The sequence below is a fragment of the Oncorhynchus gorbuscha genome, linkage group LG16 (genome assembly GCF_021184085.1).
Source record: "Oncorhynchus gorbuscha isolate QuinsamMale2020 ecotype Even-year linkage group LG16, OgorEven_v1.0, whole genome shotgun sequence".
Classification (NCBI taxonomy): Eukaryota; Metazoa; Chordata; class Actinopteri; order Salmoniformes; family Salmonidae; genus Oncorhynchus; species Oncorhynchus gorbuscha.
This window is the reverse complement of record NC_060188.1, coordinates 90,663,885-90,686,571: the sequence shown is the minus strand read 5'-3', so window position 1 is coordinate 90,686,571 and position 22,687 is coordinate 90,663,885. Positions and strand designations below refer to the sequence as shown.

General features: G+C 43.6%; 1 protein-coding gene across 7 annotated transcripts in view; it reads left to right on the top strand.

Moving 5' to 3' along the window:
* The window catches only part of mapk10 (mitogen-activated protein kinase 10), a 147,817-nt gene extending 126,129 nt beyond the window's left edge, over positions 1 to 21,688 (top strand). For 4 of the 7 annotated variants that reach the window (XM_046305633.1, XM_046305632.1, XM_046305635.1 and 1 more), the window contains 3 exons: positions 2,269 to 2,332; positions 5,103 to 5,180; positions 20,034 to 21,688. In XM_046305633.1, the coding sequence (XP_046161589.1) occupies positions 2,269 to 2,332; positions 5,103 to 5,180; positions 20,034 to 20,176 (285 nt within the window). In that variant the 3' untranslated portion in view covers positions 20,177 to 21,688. Of the gene's footprint in view, positions 1 to 2,268; positions 2,333 to 5,102; positions 5,211 to 20,028 lie in introns of all 7 variants that reach the window. The other 3 variants (XM_046305637.1, XM_046305639.1, XM_046305638.1) reach the window with 3 other exon arrangements.
* Positions 21,689 to 22,687: the final 999 nt, after the last annotated feature.

Sequence of the window (22,687 nt, the reverse complement as noted above, 5' to 3'; positions counted from 1 at the left end):
TACTCCTGTCCTATGCTATACTCCTGTTCTATACTATTCTCCTGTCCTATACTATTCTCCTGTTCTATGCTATACTCCTGTTCTATACTATTCTCCTGTCCTATACTATTCTCCTGTTCTATGCTATTCTCCTGTCCTATGCTATACTCCTGTCCTATGCTATACTCCTGTTCTATGCTATTCTCCTGTCCTATGCTATTCTCCTGTCCTATGCTATACTCCTGTCCTATGCTATACTCCTGTCCTATACCCCAGACAAACACTTGTCAACTAATCATCAGGCCCTCAATGAGTTGAATCTGGTGCTGTTTGTCTGGGGCTACAACGACAATATGTTCTGTTGGGGGTCCTAGAGGGACGGAGTTGAGACCACTGGTATAGAGGGTATATCACTGATCTGTATTCTAGCTGCTGATTTGCTGAACTCATATTTAAGGTCTCACGAGTGGAACAGCGGTCTAAAGACACTGCATCTCAGTGCTAGAGGCCTCACAACAGACCTTGGTTTGACCCCGGGCTGTATCACAACCGGCGCTGATTGGGATTCCCATAGGGCAGCGCACAATTGGCCCAGGGGCGTCCGGATTAGGGGAGGGTTTGGCCGGGGTAGGCCATCATTGTAAATAAGAATTTGTTCTTAAACCTCTCTGGGATATGTGGGACGGTAGCGTCCCATCTCGCCAAAAGCCAGTGAAATTGCAGGGCGCCAAATTCAAAACAACAGAAATCCCATTTAAAGATAAACTTGTTGTAAATCCAGCCACAGTATCCCATTTCAAAAAGGCTTTACGACGAAAGCACACCAAACGATTATGTTAGGTCAGCACCTCGTCACATAAAAACACAGCCAAGAGAGGAGTCACAAAAAGCAGAAATAGAGATAAAATGAATCACTAACCTTTGATGATCTTCATCAGATGACACTCATAGGACTTCATGTTACACAATACATGTATGTTTTGTTCGATAAAGTTCATATTTATATAAAAAATCTGAGTTTACATTGGCGTGTTATGTTCAGTAGTTCCAAAACATCCGGTGATTTTGCAGAGAGCCACATCAATTTTCAGAAATGCTCATAATAAACATTGCTAAAAGATACAAGTGTTATACATGGATGTTTAGATCCACTTCTCCTTAATGCAACCGCTGTGTCAGATTTCAAAAAAGCTTTACGGAAAAAGCACACCATGCAATAATCTGAGTACAGTGCACAGACACAAAAACAAGCCATACAGATATCCACAATGTTGTGGAGTCAACAGAAGTCAGAAATAGCATTGTAAATATTCACTTTTGATGATCTTCATCGGAATGCACTCCCAGGAATCCCAGTTCCACAATAAATGTTTGTTTTGTTTGATAAAGTCCATCATTTATGTCCAAATACCTCCTTTTTGTTTGCGCGTTTAGGTCCAGACGAAAAGTCAAAAAGTTCCGTTACAGTCCGTAGAAACATGTCAAACGATGTATAGAATCAATCTTTAGGATGTTTTTAATATAAATCTTCAATAGTGTTCCAACCGGAGAATTCCTTTGTCTTCAGAAATGCAATGAAACGCAGACCGCTCTCACGTGTGTGCGCGTGATCAGCTCATGCCACTCTGGCAGATCCCTGACTCAATCAGCTCTCACTCCCCCCTCCTTCAGTGTAAGAGCCCCAAACAAGGTTCTAAAGACTGTTGACATCTAGTGGAAGCCTTAGGAAGTGCAATATGACCCCATGGACACTGTATATTTGATAGGCAATGACTTGAAAAACTAGAAACCTCAGATTTCCCACTTCCGGGTTGGATTTTGTCTCAGGTTTTTGCCTGACATATGAGTTCTGTTATACTCTCAGACATCATTCAAAACGTTCTAGAAACTTCAGAGTGTTTTTGATCCAAATCTACTAATTCTATGCATATTCTAGCTTTTATGGCTGAGTAGCAGGCAGTTTACTCTGGGCAGCTTTTTATCCAAGCTACTCAATACTGCCCCCAGTCCCAAAGAAGTGAACTGATTGCCTAGTTAAATAAAGGTTCAAATATGAATAAAACATATTTCTGTGTATCTGTGTGTACCACTACATATTTTATATGGCTAGTGTTGCGTATGTTTAGAGCTTGTGCCATTTAATGTATAGTAAAAACTTCAAAGTGTTTTTCAGATATTATTTAAATGTTTTCATGATACTGGCAGTGCTTAGGTGTCACTCAACTCTTAGCCGTAGCTAAAACCGGCTTCAGCAGACACAATCAGTCATCCTTGTGTTTCTCCCTCCAGCCGCCTCCTGCTATCTACGACAAGCAGCTGGATGAGAGAGAACACTCCATCGATGAATGGAAAGGTAAACATATCACATCTTGAGAGTATATACAGTTGAATTCGGAAGTTTACATACACCGAGGTTGGAGTCATTAAAACTTGTTTTTCAACCAATCCACAAATTTCTTGTTAACACACTATAGTTTTGGCAAGTCTGTTAGGACATCTACTTTGTGCATGACACAAGTAATTCTTCCAACAATTGTTTACAGACAGATTATTTCACTTATAATTCACTGTATCACAGTTCCAGTGGGTCAGAAGTTTACATACACTAAGTTGACTGTTCCTTTAAAAAGCTTGGAAAATTCTAGAAAATTCTGTCATGGCTTTAGAAGCTTCCAGTAGGCTAATTGACATAATTTGAGTCAATTGGAGGTGTACCTGTGGATGTATTTCAAGGCCTACCTTCAAACAGTGCTTCTTCGCCTGACATCATGGGAAAATTAAAAGAAATCAGCCAAGACCTCAGAAAAAAAATTGTAGACCTCCACAAGTCTGGTTCATCCTTGGGAGCCATTTCCAAACGCCTGAAGGTACCACGTTCATCTGTACAAACACTGGTACAAACAAAAACACCATGGGGCCACGCAGGTGTCATACCGCTCAGAAAGGAGAGGCGTTCTGTCTCCTAGAGATGAATGTACTTTGGTGCGAAAAGTGCAAATCAATCCCAGAACAACAACAAAGGACCTTGTGAAGATGCTGGAGCAAACAGGTACAAAAGTATCCATATCCACAGTAAAACGAGTCCTATATCGACATATCCTGAAAGGCCGCTCAGCAAGGAAGAAGCCACGGCTCCAAACCACCATAAAAAAGCCAGACTACAGTTTGCAACTGCACATGGGGACAAAGATCATACTGTTTTGAGAAATGTCCTCTGGTCTGATGAAACCAAAATATAATTGTTTGGCCCTAATGACCATCGTTATGTTTGGAGGAAAAAGGGGGAGGCTTGCAAGCTGAAGAACAGCATCTCAACTGTGAACCACTGGGCTGGCAGCATCATGTTGTGGGGGTGCTTTGCTGCAGGAGGAACTGGTGAACTTCACAAAATAGATGGCATCATGAGGGAGGAAAATTATGTGGATTTATTGAAGCAACATCTTAAGACATCAGTCATTTGTGACCAAGTTAAAGTATGGTTATATCTTGGGTCTTCCAGGGCCTCCCGGGTGACGCAGTGGTTTAAGGCACTGCATCGCAGTGCTAGCTGTGCCAGCAGAGACCCTGGGTTTGTGCCCAGGCTCTGTCGCAGCCGGCCGCGACCGGGAGGTCCATGGGACGAAGCACAATTGGCCTAGCCTTGTCCGGGTTAGGGAGGGCTTGGCCGGTAGGGATATCCTTGTCTCATCTCGCACTAGTGACTTCTGTGGCAGGCACAGTGCACGCTGACCAGGTCGCTAGGGGAACGGTGTTTCCCCCGACACATTGGTGCGGCTGGCTTCCGGGTTGGATGCACGCTGTGTTAAGAAGCAGAGTGACTTGGTTGGGTTGTGTTTCGGAGAGCGCATGACTCACGACCTTAGTCTCTCCCAAGCCCGTACGGGAGTCGCAGCGATGAGACAAGATAGTAACTACTAAAAACAATTGGATACTACGAAATTGGGGCGAAACAATGGGGTAAAATTTAAAAACGAAATTAAAATATAAAAAATCTTGGGTTTTCCAAATGAACAATGACCCCAAACATACTTCCAAATGGACAATGACCCCAAGCATACTTCCAAATGGACAATGACCCCAAGCATACTTCCAAATGGACAATGACCCCAAGCATACTTCCAAATGGACAATGACCCCAAGCATACTTCCAAATAGACAATGACCCCAAGCATACTTCCAAATGGACAATGACCCCAAACATACTTCCAAATGGACAATGACCCCAAGCATACTTCCAAATGGACAATGACCCCAAGCATACTTCCAAATGGACAATGACCCCAAGCATACTTCCAAATGGACAATCACCCCAAGCATACTTCCAAAGTTGTGGCAAAATGGCTTAAGGATAACAAAGTCAAGGTATTGGAGTGGCCATCACAAAGACCTGACCTTAAATCCTTTATAAAATTTGTGGGCAGAACTGAAAATGCTTGTGCGAGCAAGGAGGCCTACAAGCCTGACTCAGTTACACCAGCTCTGTTAGGAGGAATGGGCCAAAATTCACCCCACTTATTCTGGGAAGCTTGTGGAAGGCTAATCGTTTGACCCAAGATATACAATCTAAAGGCAATGCTACCAAATACTAATTGAGTGTATGTAAACTTCTGACCCACTGGAATTGTGATGAAAGAAATAAAAGCTGAAATAAATCATTCTCTCTATTATTCTGACATTTCACATTGTTAAAATAAAGTGGTGATCCTAACTGCCCTACGACAGGGAATTTTTACTACAGTAGGATTAGATGTCAGGAATTGTGAAAAACTTAGTTTAAATGTATTTGGCTGAGGTGGATATAAACTCCCGACTTCAACTGTAGGTATGTTGTAATTATATTGCTAAGGACGCCTCTATCTGAGGAGTCTATTGGCTGCGTTTACACAGGCAGCCCAATTCTAATCTTTTTTTCCACTGATTGGTCTTTTGAAGCTGGCCAACAAAACAGTCTACTCATTCATTTTCTATTTGAGTTTGTATAATAACTTTTCCAGTTTATTTGTTGCCATGGTAATTAGACTCATAGAATGGACTAGTAGAGCAGAGGACAATAGATTTCTCTGCTGCTATTTGAAATGTTTTTTTTTCTCCACAATTTTTCCTCTCTCTATCTCACTTTCCAGAACTAATCTACAAAGAGGTGATGAACTTTGAGGAGAGGACGAGGAACGGGGTGGTGAAGGGACAACCCTCTACCTCAGGTACTCTCAGTGCATAACCTAGTCCCCTCTGTAAGTTGAATTATGAATATAATCACTCACTGGACATTTCTTTGTAACAGAGAAATTCATCCGTACGTTGACCACCATTCGTCTTTGTCTCTCGTCTTGTTTTTCCGAGACATGTAGTGTATGATTTGTACATGAGTAATTATATCTGTATGTAAAAGTATCGGTTTAAACTGTAGATTTGGTATTTTTTGACCAACCATACGTGTTTTGTGTATGTACAATGATAAATCTGTATTTGAATGGTATTAATGGACGCATTTAGACATTTGAAAAGTAATATCTGTATGGAGTAAGTCATTCATGTGCATTGATTAAAAAGGTTGCTGTCCCCCTACTCCATGGAAAAGGTAATATATATATATATATATATATATACTGCTCAAAAAAATGAAGGGAACACTTAAACAACACAATGTAACTCCAAGTCAATCACACTTCTGTGAAATCAAACTGTCCACTTAGGAAGCAACACTGATTGACAATAAATTTCACATGCTGTTGTGCAAATGGAATAGACAACAGGTGGAAATTATAGGCAAATAGCAAGACACCCCCAATAAAGGAGTGGTTCTGCAGGTGGGGACCACAGACCACTTCTCAGTTCCTATGCTTCCTGGCTGATGTTTTGGTCACTTTTGAATGCTGGCGGTGCTTTCACTCTAGTGGTAGCATGAGACGGAGTCTACAACCCACACAAGTGGCTCAGGTAGTGCAGCTCATCAATGCGAGCTGTGGCAAGAAGGTTTGCTGTGTCTGTCAGCGTAGTGACCAGAGCATGGAGGCGCTACCAAGAGACAGGCCAGTACATCAGGAGACGTGGAGGAGGCCGTAGGAGGGCAACAACCCAGCAGCAGGACCGCTACCTCTGCCTTTGTGCAAGGAGGAGCAGGAGGAGCACTGCCAGAGCCCTGCAAAATGACCTCCAGCAGGCCACAAATGTGCATGTGTCTCCTCAAACGGTCACACACAGACTCCATGAGGGTGGTATGAGGGCCCGACGTCCACAGGTGGGGCTTGTGCTTACAGCCCAACATTGTGCAGGACGTTTGCCATTTTCCAGAGAACACTAAGATTGGCAAATTCGCCACTGGCGCCCTGTGCTCTTCACAGATGAAAGCAGGTTCACACTGAGCACATGTGACAGAGTCTGGAGACGCCGTGGAGAACGTTCTGCTGCCTGCAACATCCTCCAGCATGACCGGTTTGGCGGTGGGTCTGTCATGGTGTTGGGTGGCATTTCTCTGGGGGGCCGCACAGCCCTCCATGTGCTCGCCAGAGGTAGCCTGACTGCCATTAGGTACCGAGATGAGATCCTCAGACCCCTTGTGAGACCATATGCTGGTGCGGTTGGCCCTGGGTTCCTCCTAATGCAAGACAATGCTAGACCTCATGTGGCTGGAGTGTGTCAGCAGTTCCTGCAAGAGGAAGGCATTGATGCTATGGACTGGCCCGCCCGTTCCCCAGACCTGAATCCAATTGAGCACATCTGGGACATCATGTCTCGCTCCATCCACCAACGCCACGTTGCACCACAGACTGTCCAGGAGTTGGCAGATGCTTTAGTCCAGGTCTGGAAGGAGATCCCTCAGGAGACCATCCGCCACCTCATCAGGAGCATGCCCAGGCATTGTAGGGAGGTCATACAGGCACGTGGAGGCCACACACACTACTGAGCCTCATTTTGACCTGTTTTAAGGACATTACATCAAAGTTGGATCAGCCTGTAGTATGGTTTTCCACTTTAATTTTGAGTGTGACTCCAAATCCAGACCTCCATGGGTTGATAAATTTGAATTCCATTGATAAATTTGTGATTTTGTTGTCAGCACATTCAACTATGTAAAGAAAAAAGTATTTAATAAGAATATTTCATTCATTCAGATCTAGGATGTTTATTTTAGTGTTCCCTTTATTTTGTTGAGCAGTGTATATATATATACACACTGATTGTCCAAAATATTACTAACACATTTCAATTATTGGGTGTCACCCCCAAAAAAACCTTTTCTCTCAGAACGGCCTCTATTCATCAGGGCATGGACTCTACAAGGTGTCCAAAGTGTTCCACAGGGATGTTGGCCCATGTTGACTCTAATGCTTACAACAGTTTCCAACAGTGCCAAGTTAGCTGGATGTCCTTTGGGTGGTGGTCCATTCTTGATACGCATGGAAAACTGTTGAGTGTGGAAAAACCCAGCAGCTTTGCAGTTCTCCCACAAACCGGTGCATCTGGCACCTACTACCATACCCCGTTCAAAGGCACTTAAATCTTTTGTCTTGCCTATTCACCCTCTGAATGGCACACATACAATCCATTTCTCAAGGCTTAAAAATCCCTCTTCAACCTGCCTCCTCCCCTTCATCTACGCTGATTGAAGTGGATTTAACAGGTGACATCAATAAGGGATCATAGTTTGCACCTGGTCAGTCTGTCGTGGAAAGAGCAGGTGTTCTTAATGTTTTGTACACTCAGTGTTTATTTATTACTTATGAACTTTCACATCTGTACTGTAACACATCATGAATTAAAGCTGGGGTCTTTGGTCCTTGCTCTTCCAGAGAAACACTAGAATTTCTCTCGTTCTGAGCCTTCTAAGATGTCTTATTTTATCAATATTTTCAGCCCTATAAATATGTTCTGTAAAATGGGTAGTGTCAATTCCCTTGAATGGCCGCTTGAGGGCGGTGTGGAGTCATGCTGGCACAGAATTGGTAACATTATGGCGTCAGTCCAGTCTAGTGCTGCTGAGAGGAAAACAACTTGCCTCGGTCGTTCTCCTCAGCTGTTCTTGGCAGAGAGTGTTTTTATACTGTACAAAGTGTCACTATGGAAGTTGTATTTGGGGATTGCTCAGTGTCTACAGACTTCCTTGTTAGGGCTCTGTTAAGGGGACAGTGGCCTGGAAGGGGTTTAATCCGCAGTGCGATACTGTCACTGTCTCCCTCCCCCTCCATCTCTCTCTCTCTCTCCCTCCCTCCCTTATCCCTCTACCTCACTCTCCTTCTCTCTCTCGCTCTCTCTCTCTCTCTCTCTCTCTCTCTCTCTCTCTCTCTCTCTCTCTCTCTCTCTCTCTCTCTCTCTCTCTCTCTCTCTCTCCCTCCCCCCCTTATCCCTCTACCTCACTCTCCTTCCCTCTCTCCATCCCTCTCTCTCCCTGCAATTAAGCAGATGGGTAGCCCTTGTGCTGAGGCGAGCAGAGAACAGACGCAGTGCTGAAGAGTCCCAGACGGCAGTATTTCACAGCATTAGCAGAACCAGGCTCTGGAGCACTGCCATTCAGCAGTATTTCACAGCATTAGCAGAACCAGGCTCTGGAGCACTGCCATTCAGCAGTACTTCACAGCATTAGCAGAACCAGGCTCTGGAGCACTGCCATTCAGCAGTACTTCACAGCATTAGCAGAACCAGGCTCTGGAGCACTGCCATTCAGCAGTACTTCACAGCATTAGCAGAACCAGGCTCTGGAGCACTGCCATTCAGCAGTACTTCACAGCATTAGCAGAACCAGGCTCTGGAGCACTGCCATTCAGCAGTACTTCACAGCATTAGCAGAACCAGGCTCTGGAGCACTGCCATTCAGCAGTACTTCACAGCATTAGCAGAACCAGGCTCTGGAGCACTGCCATTCAGCAGTACTTCACAGCATTAGCAGAACCAGGCTCTGGAGCACTGCCATTCAGCAGTACTTCACAGCATTAGCAGAACCAGGCTCTGGAGCACTGCCATTCAGCAGTACTTCACAGCATTAGCAGAACCAGGCTCTGGAGCACTGCCATTCAGCAGTACTTCACAGCATTAGCAGAACCAGGCTCTGGAGCACTGCCATTCAGCAGTACTTGGCTCAGGGCTTTCAGAGATCACATAGCCAGCCAGGAGGCAGAACCAACTTTAGGGTTTAGTGATAGACCACCACAGACAGAACCAACTTTAGGGTTTAGTGATAGACCACCACATAGCCAGCCAGGAGACAGAACCAACTTTAGGGTTTAGTGATAAACCACCACAGACAGAACCAACTTTAGGGTTTAGTGATAGACCACCACATAGCCAGCCAGGAGACAGAACCAACTTTAGGGTTTAGTGATAGACCACCACATAGCCAGCCAGGAGACAGAACCAACTTTAGGGTTTAGTGATAGACCACCACAGACAGAACCAACTTTAGGGTTTAGTGATAGACCACCACATAGCCAGCCAGGAGACAGAACCAACTTTAGGGTTTAGTGATAAACCACCACAGACAGAACCAACTTTAGGGTTTAGTGATAGACCACCACATAGCCAGCCAGGAGACAGAACCAACTTTAGGGTTTAGTGATAGACCACCACATAGCCAGCCAGGAGACAGAACCAACTTTAGGGTTTAGTGATAGACCACCACATAGCCAGCCAGGAGACAGAACCAATTTTAGGGTTTAGTGATAGACCACCACAGACAGAACCAACTTTAAGGTTTAGTGATAAACCACCACATAGCCAGCCAGGAGACAGAACCAACTTTAGGGTTTAGTGATAGACCACCACATAGCCAGCCAGGAGACAGAACCAACTTTAGGGTTTAGTGATAGACCACCACAGACAGAACCAACTTTAGGGTTTAGTGATAGACCACCACATAGCCAGCCAGGAGACAGAACCAACTTTAGGGTTTAGTGATAGACCACCACATAGCCAGCCAGGAGACAGAACCAACTTTAGGGTTTAGTGATAGACCACCACATAGCCAGCCAGGAGACAGAACCAACTTTAGGGTTTAGTGATAAACCACCACAGACAGAACCAACTTTAGGGTTTAGTGATAGACCACCACATAGCCAGCCAGGAGACAGAACCAACTTTAGGGTTTAGTGATAAACCACCACATAGCCAGCCAGGAGACAGAACCAACTTTAGGGTTTAGTGATAAACCACCACAGACAGAACCAACTTTAGGGTTTAGTGATAGACCACCACATAGCCAGCCAGGAGACAGAACCAACTTTAGGGTTTAGTGATAGACCACCACATAGCCAGCCAGGAGACAGAACCAACTTTAGGGTTTAGTGATAAACCACCACAAACAGAACCAACTTTAGGGTTTAGTGATAGACCACCACATAGCCAGCCAGGAGACAGAACCAACTTTAGGGTTTAGTGATAGACCACCACAGACAGAACCAACTTTAAGGTTTAGTGATAAACCACCACATAGCCAGCCAGGAGACAGAACCAACTTTAGGGTTTAGTGATAGACCACCACATAGCCAGCCAGGAGACAGAACCAACTTTAGGGTTTAGTGATAGACCACCACAGACAGAACCAACTTTAGGGTTTAGTGATAGACCACCACAGACAGAACCAACTTTAGGGTTTAGTGATAGACCACCACATAGCCAGCCAGGAGACAGAACCAACTTTAGGGTTTAGTGATAGACCACCACAGACAGAACCAACTTTAGGGTTTAGTGATAGACCACCACATAGCCAGCCAGGAGACAGAACCAACTTTAGGGTTTAGTGATAGACCACCACAGACAGAACCAACTTTAGGGTTTAGTGATAGACCACCACAGACAGAACCAACTTTAGGGTTTAGTGATAGACCACCACATAGCCAGCCAGGAGACAGAACCAACTTTAGGGTTTAGTGATAGACCACCACATAGCCAGCCAGGAGACAGAACCAACTTTAGGGTTTAGTGATAAACCACCACAGACAGAACCAACTTTAAGGTTTAGTGATAGACCACCACATAGCCAGCCAGGAGACAGAACCAACTTTAGGGTTTAGTGATAAACCACCACAGACAGAACCAACTTTAAGGTTGAGTGATAGACCACCACATAGCCAGCCAGGAGACAGAACCAACTTTAGGGTTTAGTGATAGACCACCACAGACAGAACTAACTTTAGGGTTTAGTGATAGACCACCACAGACAGAACCAACTTTAGGGTTTAGTGATAAACCACCACATAGCCAGCCAGGAGACAGAAACACCTTTAGGGTTTAGTGATAGACCACCACAGACAGAACCAACTTTAGGGTTTAGTGATAGACCACCACATAGCCAGCCAGGAGACAGAACCAACTTTAGGGTTTAGTGATAGACCACCACAGACAGAACCAACTTTAGGGTTTAGTGATAAACCACCACAGACAGAACCAACTTTAGGGTTGAGTGATAAACCACCACAGACAGAACCAACTTTAGGGTTGAGTGATAGACCACCACATAGCCAGCCAGGAGACAGAACCAACTTTAGGGTTGAGTGATAGACCACCTGTCATTCTACACAGACCCAGGTAGAGGCAGGAGAAATAGATGACCGCTTGGCAGTGAACAATCTACTATACAGTGAACAGTGAACAATCTACTATACTGGTTGTGGATGTATGCAAATGCAATGTGTTTTATGCGTTGGTTACTGTTCTTTGGCAACATTTCTATATGGGAGGATATATGTAGAATAAAGCATTTAGGTCATCTTAGATTATTTCAGAATTTCCCAAAAATATGTTTAAAAAAAAATAGATTTCCAGAATTGTTTTGAAATTTTGCGAAGATGACGTGTTGATCTCAAACCTTAGAATGGTTTTATATGTTTATTTTGTCCTTGAAGAAATACACAGTTAACTTCCATTGATGTAGAAGCCTCTGTGTGAGCACCGAATATCTCCTCCTACTGCTCTGTCTCCGAGGAAACCTGCCACTGTGGGGTTGGATACAATCGACGTTTGAGCATAAATTGTGATTTAGCTTCTCGTTTTATTGGTGGTCAGCTGAAATGTCTCCCATTGTCCTTTTATTAACCACCCGCCTGATAAACAGGAGATTTATGGGCCGCCTGCACAGTGGATGTATTTTGTACAAATCACCTCACCATTTTGCTATGCTCTGGATCTAGTGGGATCGTTTCCTCTCGAGTAGATGAAAGGTGTCTGTGTGGAGGACATGTGGTATGTGACACTACAGACTTAGTGACTGTGGATTATGAGGCAGTGATACACATGGTAGAAAGTATGTGGACACCTGCTCATCGAACATCTCACTCTAAAATCACGGACATTAATATAGAGTTGGTCCCCCTTTGCTGCTATAACAGCCTCCAGTCTTCTGGGAAGGCTTTCCACTAGATGCTGGAACATTTCTGCGAGGACTTGCTTCCACTCAGCCACAAGAGCGTTAGTCACGTCGGACACTGACGCAAGCAGTAAAATTTGATTTAACAAAGCAGATAAAAAAACACATTATGGGACAGAGGGGACTGTGAAGCAACACAAACATTGGCACACACACACACACACACACACACACACACACACACACACACACACACACACACACACACACACACACACACACACACACACACACACACACACACACACACACACACACACACACACACACATGGATTTAGTACTGTAGATATGTGGTAGTGGTGGAGTAGGGGCCTGAGGGCACACAGTGTGTTGTGAAATCTGTGAATGTATTTTAATGTTTTTTAAATGGTATAAACTGCCTTAATTTTGCTGGACCCCAGGAAGAGTAGCTTCTGCTTTGGCAGGAACTAATGGGGATCCACGACAACTACAAATACAAATACTGATGTTGGCTGATTAGGCCTGGCTTGCAGTAGGCATTCCGATTAACTCCAAAGGTGTTCGATGGGGTTGAGGTCAGAGATCTGTTCAGTCAAGTTCTTCCACATTGATCTTGACGAACCATTTCTGTATGTATCTCTTTTTGTGCACAGCGGCGTTGTCATGCTGAAACAGGAAAGGCACAGGTCATCTGGAATGTCATTGTATGCTGTAGTGTTAAGATTTCCCTTTACTGGAACTAAGGAACCTAGCCCGAACCATGAAAAACAGCCCCACACCATTATTCCTCCTCCACCAAACTTTACAGTTGGCACTATGCATTAGAGCAGATTGCGTTCTCCTGGCATCCGTCAAACCCAGATTCGTCCGACGGATTGCCAGCACTCGGTGGTCCAGTTCCTTGTGTGGGCTACCACATTGCGGCTGAGCCGTTGTTGGCCCTAGAGTTTTGCACTTCACAATAACAGCACTTACAGTTGACCGAGGCAGGTCTAGCAGGGCAGAAATGTGACTTGTTGTGTTGACTGTCTTGTTGGAAAGGTGGCATCCTATGACGGTGTCACGTTGAAAGTCACTGAGCTCTTCAGTAAGGCCATTCTACTGCCAACAATGGCCATTCGCCTGTCAGCAATGGGTGTGGCTGAAATAGCCGAATAGAACTAGTTTGAAGGGGTGTCTACATACTTTTGGCCATGTAGTGTTTAAGTCTAGATAAAACCAGTAGACTGAAATAGGCGCCGGTACTGTTTTATATTGAGGTGCAGGAGCTCCACAATACTTTTGAGCTAATATTCTAGAAGAGGAACAGGAGCTCCACAATACTTTTGAGCTAATATTCTAGAAGAGGAACGGGAGCTCCACAATACTTTTCAGCTAATATTCTAGAAGAGGAACAGAAGCTCCACAATACTTTTCAGCTAATATTCTAGAAGAGGAACAGGAGCTCCACAATACTTTTGAGCTAATATTCTAGAAGAGAAACAGGAGCTCCACAATACTTTTCAGCTAATATTCTAGAAGAGGAACAGGAGCTCCACAATACTTTTCAGCTAATATTCTAGAAGAGGAACAGAAGCTCCACAATACTTTTCAGCTAATATTCTAGAAGAGGAACAGGAGCTCCACAATACTTTTGAGCTAATATTCTAGAAGAGGAACAGGAGCTCCACAATACTTTTCAGCTAATATTCTAGAAGAGGAACAGGAGCTCCACAATACTTTTCAGCTAATATTCTAGAAGAGGCACAGAAGCTCCACAATACTTTTGAGCTAATATTCTAGAAGAGGAACAGGAGCTCCACAATACTTTTCAGCTAATATTCTAGAAGAGGAACAGGAGCTCCACAATACTTTTCAGCTAATATTCTAGAAGAGGAACAGAAGCTCCACAATACTTTTCAGCTAATATTCTAGAAGAGGAACAGGAGCTCCACAATACTTTTGAGCTAATCTTCTAGAAGAGGAACAAGAGCTCCACAATACTTTTCAGCTAATATTCTAGAAGAGGAACAGGAGCTCCACAATACTTTTCAGCTAATATTCTAGAAGAGGAACAGGAGCTCCACAATACTTTTCAGCTAATATTCTAGAAGAGGAACAGGAGCTCCACAATACTTTTCAGCTAATATTCTAGAAGAGGAACAGAAGCTCCACAATACTTTTCAGCTAATATTCTAGAAGAGGAACAGGAGCTCCACAATACTTTTGAGCTAATCTTCTAGAAGAGGAACAAGAGCTCCACAATACTTTTCAGCTAATATTCTAGAAGAGGAACAGGAGCTCCACAATACTTTTCAGCTAATATTCTAGAAGAGGAACAGGAGCTCCACAATACTTTTCAGCTAATATTCTAGAAGAGGAACAGGAGCTCCACAATACTTTTGAGCTAATATTATAGAAGAGGAACAGGAGCTCCACAATACTTTTGAGCTAATATTCTAGAAGAGGAACAGGAGCTCCACAATACTTTTCAGCTAATATTCTAGAAGAGGAACAGAAGCTCCACAATACTTTTCAGCTAATATTCTAGAAGAGGAACAGGAGCTCCACAATACTTTTCAGCTAATATTCTAGAAGAGGAACAGGAGCTCCACAATACTTTTCAGCTAATATTCTAGAAGAGGAACAGGAGCTCCACAATACTTTTCAGCTAATATTCTAGAAGAGAAACAGGAGATCCACAATACTTTTCAGCTAATATTCTAGAAGAGGAACAGGAGCTCCACAATACTTTTGAGCTAATATTCTAGAAGAGGAACGGGAGCTCCACAATACTTTTCAGCTAATATTCTAGAAGAGGAACAGGAGATCCACAATACTTTTCAGCTAATATTCTAGAAGAGGAACAGGAGCTCCACAATACTTTTCAGCTAATATTCTAGAAGAGGAACAGGAGATCCACAATACTTTTGAGCTAATATTCTAGAAGAGGAACAGGAGCTCCACAATACTTTTGAGCTAATATTCTAGAAGAGGAACAGGAGATCCACAATACTTTTGAGCTAATATTCTAGAAGAGGAACAGGAGCTCCACAATACTTTTCAGCGAATATTCTAGAAGAGAAACAGGAGATCCACAATACTTTTCAGCTAATATTCTAGAAGAGGAACAGGAGCTCCACAATACTTTTGAGCTAATATTCTAGAAGAGGAACGGGAGCTCCACAATACTTTTCAGCTAATATTCTAGAAGAGGAACAGGAGATCCACAATACTTTTGAGCTAATATTCTAGAAGAGGAACAGGAGCTCCACAATACTTTTCAGCTAATATTCTAGAAGAGGAACAGGAGCTCCACAATACTTTTCAGCTAATATTCTAGAAGAGGAACAGGAGATCCACAATACTTTTGAGCTAATATTCTAGAAGAGGAACAGGAGCTCCACAATACTTTTCAGCTAATATTCTAGAAGAGGAACAGGAGCTCCACAATACTTTTGAGCTAATATTCTAGAAGAGGAACAGGAGCTCCACAATACTTTTGAGCTAATATTCTAGAAGAGGAACGGGAGCTCAAGCAGTAGAACATTTGAGGTGCCTGTACTTGGCTCCGGTGAGATTCTGCCCAAGTCGAGCACTGGATAAAACTGTTCTCTATGGGAGTTACTTACATAATAACAGAATGCCTTCTGTATTCCTACCTGCTTAAATAATGTTCTCTTCAGTTTTCTATCCTACTCTTTAACTTGATGTTCCCTCTAATCTATTCGTTTCCTGCAAATGCTTTTAGTCTACCATATCTGGCTCTGGTATAGCCTAGAATCCATCTTGGAAAACAGACCCAACTCAATCAGATTTATTTGAATCTAAAAAGCCAAAGAAAGACAGGGAAAAGGGAAGAGAACAATGATAGATGGAGCCATTTGCTGTGAAATGAAATGAAATAGCCCTGTCTGATCCTTTAAAAGGGGAAGATGAAGGACGACGTCTTGACTTCTGCGTATTATAATAAGAAGCCGAAGAGTCCTTTCAATTGGACCCGTTTAGAACTGATTATCATCGTCTGGCATGTTTATTAACCGTTTCATCTCTTTTACTATGACATGCTGCTACTGAACACACAGAATATGGAAAGGTCTTTTAGGGACCTTTAAATAGAATCTTAGTATTACTGTCTCTGAGGAGTGGACAGTGGATCCCCAGCCTTAACTAGTTCTGTTACTGTCTCTGAGGAGAGAGAGGACAGTGGACCCCCAGCCTTAACTAGTTCTGTTACTGTCTCTGAGGAGAGAGAGGACAGTGGACCCCCAGCCTTAACTAGTTCTGTTACTGTCTCTGAGGAGAGAGAGGACAGTGGACCCCAGCCTTAACTAGTTCTGTTACTGTCTCTGAGGAGAGAGAGGACAGTGGACCCCAGCCTTAACTAGTTCTGTTACTGTCTCTGAGGAGAGAGAGGACAGTGGACCCCAGCCTTAACTAGTTCTGTTACTGTCTCTGAGGAGAGAGAGGACAGTGGACCCCCAGCCTTAACTAGTTCTGTTACTGTCTCTGAGGAGAGAGAGGACAGTGGACCCCCAGCCTTAACTAGTTCTGTTACTGTCTCTGAGGAGAGAGAGGACAGTGGACCCCCAGCCTTAACTAGTTCTGTTACTGTCTCTGAGGAGAGAGAGGACAGTGGACCCCAGCCTTAACTAGTTCTGTTACTGTCTCTGAGGAGAGAGAGGACAGTGGACCCCAGCCTTAACTAGTTCTGTTACTGTCTCTGAGGAGAGAGAGGACAGCCTTAACTTGTTCTGTTACTGTCTCTGAGGAGAGAGAGAACAGTGGACCCCAGCCTTAACTAGTTCTGTTACTGTCTCTGAGGAGAGAGAGGACAGCCTTAACTAGTTCTGTTACTGTCTCTGAGGAGAGAGAGGACAGTGGACCCCAGCCTTAACTAGTTCTGTTACTGTCTCTGAGGAGAGAGAGGACAGTGGACCCCAGCCTTAACTAGTTCTGTTACTGTCTCTGAGGAGAGAGAGGACAGTGGACCCCAGCCTTAACTAGTTCTGTTACTGTCTCTGAGGAGAGAGAGGACAGCCTTAACTTGTTCTGTTACTGTCTCTGAGGAGAGAGAGGACAGTGGACCCCAGCCTTAACATGTTCTGTTACTGTCTCTGAGGAAAGAGAGAACAGCCTTAACTAGTTCTGTTACTGTCTCTGAGGAGAGAGAGGACAGCCTTAACTAGTTCTGTTACTGTCTCTGAGGAGAGAGAGGACAGCCTTAACTAGTTCTGTTACTGTCTCTGAGGAGAGAGAGGACAGCCTTAACTTGTTCTGTTACTGTCTCTGAGGAGAGAGAGGACAGTGGACCCCAGCCTTAACTAGTTCTGTTACTGTCTCTGAGGAGAGAGAGGACAGTGGACCCCCAGCCTTAACTTGTTCTGTTACTGTCTCTGAGGAGAGAGAGGACAGTGGACCCCCAGCCTTAACTTGTTCTGTTACTGTCTCTGAGGAGAGAGAGGACAGTGGACCCCAGCCTTAACTAGTTCTGTTACTGTCTCTGAGGAGAGAGAGGACAGTGGACCCCCAGCCTTAACTTGTTCTGTTACTGTCTCTGAGGAGAGAGAGGACAGTGGACCCCAGCCTTAACTAATTCTGTTACTGTCTCCGAGGAGAGAGAGGACAGTGGACCCCCAGCCTTAACTTGTTCTGTTACTGTCTCTGAGGAGAGAGAGGACAGCCTTAACATGTTCTGTTACTGTCTCTGAGGAGAGAGAGGACAGCCTTAACTAGTTCTGTTACTGTCTCTGAGGAGAGAGAGGACAGCCTTAACTAGTTCTGTTACTGTCTCTGAGGAGAGAGAGGACAGCCTTAACATGTTCTGTTACTGTCTCTGAGGAGAGAGAGGACAGCCTTAACATGTTCTGTTACTGTCTCTGAGGAGAGAGAGGACAGTGGACCCCCAGCCTTAACTAGTTCTGTTACTGTCTCTGAGGAGAGGACAGTGGACCGCAGCCTTAACTAATTCTGTTACTGTCTCCGAGGAGAGAGAGGACAGTGGACCCCCAGCCTTAACTTGTTCTGTTACTGTCTCTGAGGAGAGAGAGGACAGCCTTAACATGTTCTGTTACTGTCTCTGAGAGAGAGGACAGTGGACCCCAGCCTTAACTTGTTCTGTTACTGTCTCTGAGGAGAGGACAGTGGACCCCCAGCCTTAACTAGTTCTGTTACTGTCTCTGAGGTAAGAGAGGACAGTGGATCCCAGCCTTAACTAGTTCTGTTACTGTCTCTGAGGAGAGAGAGGACAGCCTTAACTTGTTCTGTTACTGTCTCTGAGGAGAGAGAGGACAGTGGACCCCAGCCTTAACTTGTTCTGTTACTGTCTCTGAGGAGAGAGAGGACAGTGGACCCCAGCCTTAACTTGTTCTGTTACTGTCTCTGAGGAGAGAGAGGACAGTGGACCCCAGCCTTAACTAGTTCTGTTACTGTCTCTGAGGAGAGAGAGGACAGTGGACCCCAGCCTTAACTAGTTCTGTTACTGTCTCTGAGGAGAGAGAGGACAGGCTTAACTTGTTCTGTTACTGTCTCTGAGGAGAGAGAGGACAGTGGACCCCAGCCTTAACTTGTTCTGTTACTATCTCTGAGGAGAGAGAGGACAGTGGACCCCCAGCCTTAACTTGTTCTGTTACAGTTTCTGAGGAGAGAGAGGACAGCCTTAACTAGTTATGTTACTGTCTCTGATGAGAGAGAGGACAGCCTTAACTAGTTCTGTTACTGTCTCTGAGGAGAGAGAGGACAGCCTTAACTAGTTATGTTACTGTCTCTGATGAGAGAGAGGACAGCCTTAACTAGTTCTGTTACTGTCTCTGAGGAGAGAGAGGACAGCCTTAACTAGTTCTGTTACTGTCTCTGAGGAGAGAGAGGACAGCCTTAACTAGTTCTGTTACTGTCTCTGAGGAGAGAGAGGACAGCCTTAACTAGTTCTGTTACTGTCTCTGAGGAGAGAGAGGACAGCCTTATTAACTTGCCTCTCTCATGTCTGGTTTGTCACTGTGAACACGTGTTGTGACTGACTGTGTAACATTGGGTTGTGTTGTGACTGACTGTGTAACATTGGGTTGTGTTGTGACTGACTGTGTAACATTGGGTTGTGTTGTGACTGACTGTGTAACATTGGGTTGTGTTGTGACTGACTGTGTAACATTGGGTTGTGTTGTGACTGACTGTGTAACATTGGGTTGTGTTGTGACTGACTGTGTAACATTGGGTTGTGTTGTGACTGACTGTGTAACATTGGGTTGTGTTGTGACTGACTGTGTAACATTGGGTTGTGTTGTGACTGACTGTGTAACATTGGGTTGTGTTGTGACTGACTGTGTAACATTGGGTTGTGTTGTGACTGACTGTGTAACATTGGGTTGTGTTGTGACTGACTGTGTAACATTGGGTTGTGTTGTGACTGACTGTGTAACATTGGGTTGTGTTGTGACTGACTGTGTAACATTGGGTTGTGTTGTGACTGACTGTGTAACATTGGGTTGTGTTGTGACTGACTGTGTAACATTGGGTTGTGTTGTGACTGACTGTGTAACATTGGGTTGTGTTGTGACTGACTGTGTAACATTGGGTTGTGTTGTGACTGACTGTGTAACATTGGGTTGTGTTGTGACTGACTGTGTAACATTGGGTTGTGTTGTGACTGACTGTGTAACACAGTAATGGTTGTAGCCGACTGTGACTGTGTCTATGTATTAGTGTCTGCGGGGCTGTTAGTTCATTGTAATCCCGGCTGCCTGTTTATTCCCTCAGCACAGGTGCAGCTGTGAACAGCAGTGGTGAGAGCCTCCCTTCCCCCTCCGTCAACGACATCTCCTCCATGTCCACCGACCAGACCCTGGCCTCAGACACCGACAGCAGCCTGGAGACCTCTGCAGGACCCCTGGGTTGTTGCAGGTGACTAGCAGCCTGCCTGCGCAACCCCATGTTCTTCAGAAGGTGAAACACAATGTCCAAAACAACCCAACCAACCTACCTACCAACCACTACCAACAGAAACCTGAAAAAGAACAAAAATTATTAAAAGAGAAAAAAATTATGATATGAATGGGATGATTAAGGAAACATAAAGTAATTACTATAAGAATTATGATTCTAAAATTTAAGCCTGCATTTTCATTCAAAAATAAATCACAAAAGTATAACGAAAAAACTAAAATAAACTAAAGTGAAATATATTTATTAACTTCTAGATGCTTTACTTATATCTCCCCCTTATATGACATCATATAACATACAAAGAGCTTCGACAGGCATCTTTCTGTAAAGTGTCATTAAAACTGGCTGTTCATTCCCCCAATACCTTGCAAGCGTCTGTGCTTCAGTCAATGTGGCAAGGTGTTCTCTTTTTGGTCATTACTGCACAGTACTATATAAACCTCCGTTCACTTCCCCCACACCTTATGTGATGGTACTGGTATGTTTTGATAACCTCTAGGCTTGAACCTGGGGGTTGTCTCCTGTATGGGTGTGACAGATAGGTGTGTTTGAATACTGTTATTCCTGCAGGGGTTAGTGCTAGTGTTCCACACAGCACAGCGCCCCCTGTCTTCTGTAAATATGTCATTCTGTTCAGCAGCGAGCTAGGCACACAGACGGACAGAGTGGGACTGATGGCCAGTACTGGAAGTTCGTCTATAGCGCACCTTGCCACATGACATCACCGCCTTGACCTTTGTCCCCTTAACCTTTGCCCCTTGACCTTTCACCTTAGTTTAACCCCTTGCCTGTTAGACCTGCTGCATGATTACAAAAGCTAACTCTAATTATATGATTAAATGACTATAGATACTTTTGTTTATATAACATAAGTAATTGAACTTTTCACCCGGAGTGGTGCTGAAACCCAGGGATGAGGGAGCTCTATATAATGATGGATAGCTAAATATATATATTAACATACAGACTGTAGTGATTGGCTGCAGGAGAAGTCATTGGGACGTACCGTACTATCGCTGTCATCGCTGAGTAGGATTGGGGTCAATTCAGTCAATTCAGAACGCCAACTGAAATTTCAATTCTAATTCCATATATTCATCATTGAAACGCATTCAGGAAGATTGGAATTTGGAACTGAATTTTTCAATTGACTTCCTGAATTGACAATGGGACTGACCACAAACTTGTCGCTGAGCTGGAACCTTAAGTTCTCGTTTCTTTTTTGTGTTTTTTTGTTTAAATGAAATGATCAAATCCCTTCTGACTGCACGCCTGCACCACGCCTACAGGCTGTGGACCGGCCCACCCACCCACAGCCAGTCATTCCCAATGTCACCTACCCACCAACCAGGGTGGTCACTCACTCTGTTTCTGTGTCACTACTGTGGAGTAAAGAAGAGGAGAGAAGGAGACTTATATGTGTGTGTTACTATCTGAAGAACGCTTTGGGGGGGGGATCAAGGAGGTTACCTCATAGAATAGACTATGAATAGACTAATAAACATGACTACTACTTACTGTAATGACTACTACTTACTGTAATGACTACTACTTACTTACTGTAATGACTACTACTTACTGTAATGACTACTACTTACTGTAATGACTACTTACTTACTGTAATGACTACTACTTACTGTAATGACTACTACTTACTGTAATGACTACTACTTACTAACTGTAATGACTACTACTTAGTAACTGTAATGACTACTACTTACTGTAATGACTACTACTTACTGTAATGACTACTACTTACTAACTGTAATGACTACTACTTACTGTAATGACTACTTACTTACTGTAATGACTACTACTTACTGTAATGACTAATACTTACTTACTGTAATGACTACTACTTACTGTAATGACTAATACTTACTGTAATGACTACTACTTACTTACTGTAATGACTACTACTTACTTTCTGTAATGCCTACTACTTACTGTAATGACTACTACTTACTGTAATGACTAATACTTACTTACTGTAATGACTACTTACTTACTGTAATGACTAATACTTACTTACTGTAATGACTACTACTTACTTTCTGTAATGCCTACTACTTACTGTAATGACTACTACTTACTGTAATGACTAATACTTACTTACTGTAATGGCTACTACTTACTTACTGTAATGGCTACTACTTACTTTCTGTAATGCCTACTACTTACTGTAATGACTACTACTTACTGTAATGACTACTACTTACTGTAATGACTAATACTTACTTGCTGTAATGGCTACTACTTACTGTAATGACTACTACTTACTTACTGTAATGACTACTACTTACTGTAATGACTACTACTTACTTACTGTAATGGCTACTACTTACTTTCTGTAATGCCTACTACTTACTGTAATGACTACTACTTACTGTAATGACTACTACTTACTGTAATGCCATATTTTGTCAAAAGGGAATCAGCTGATATACCGACTACCTATAAAACCAGTCATTTT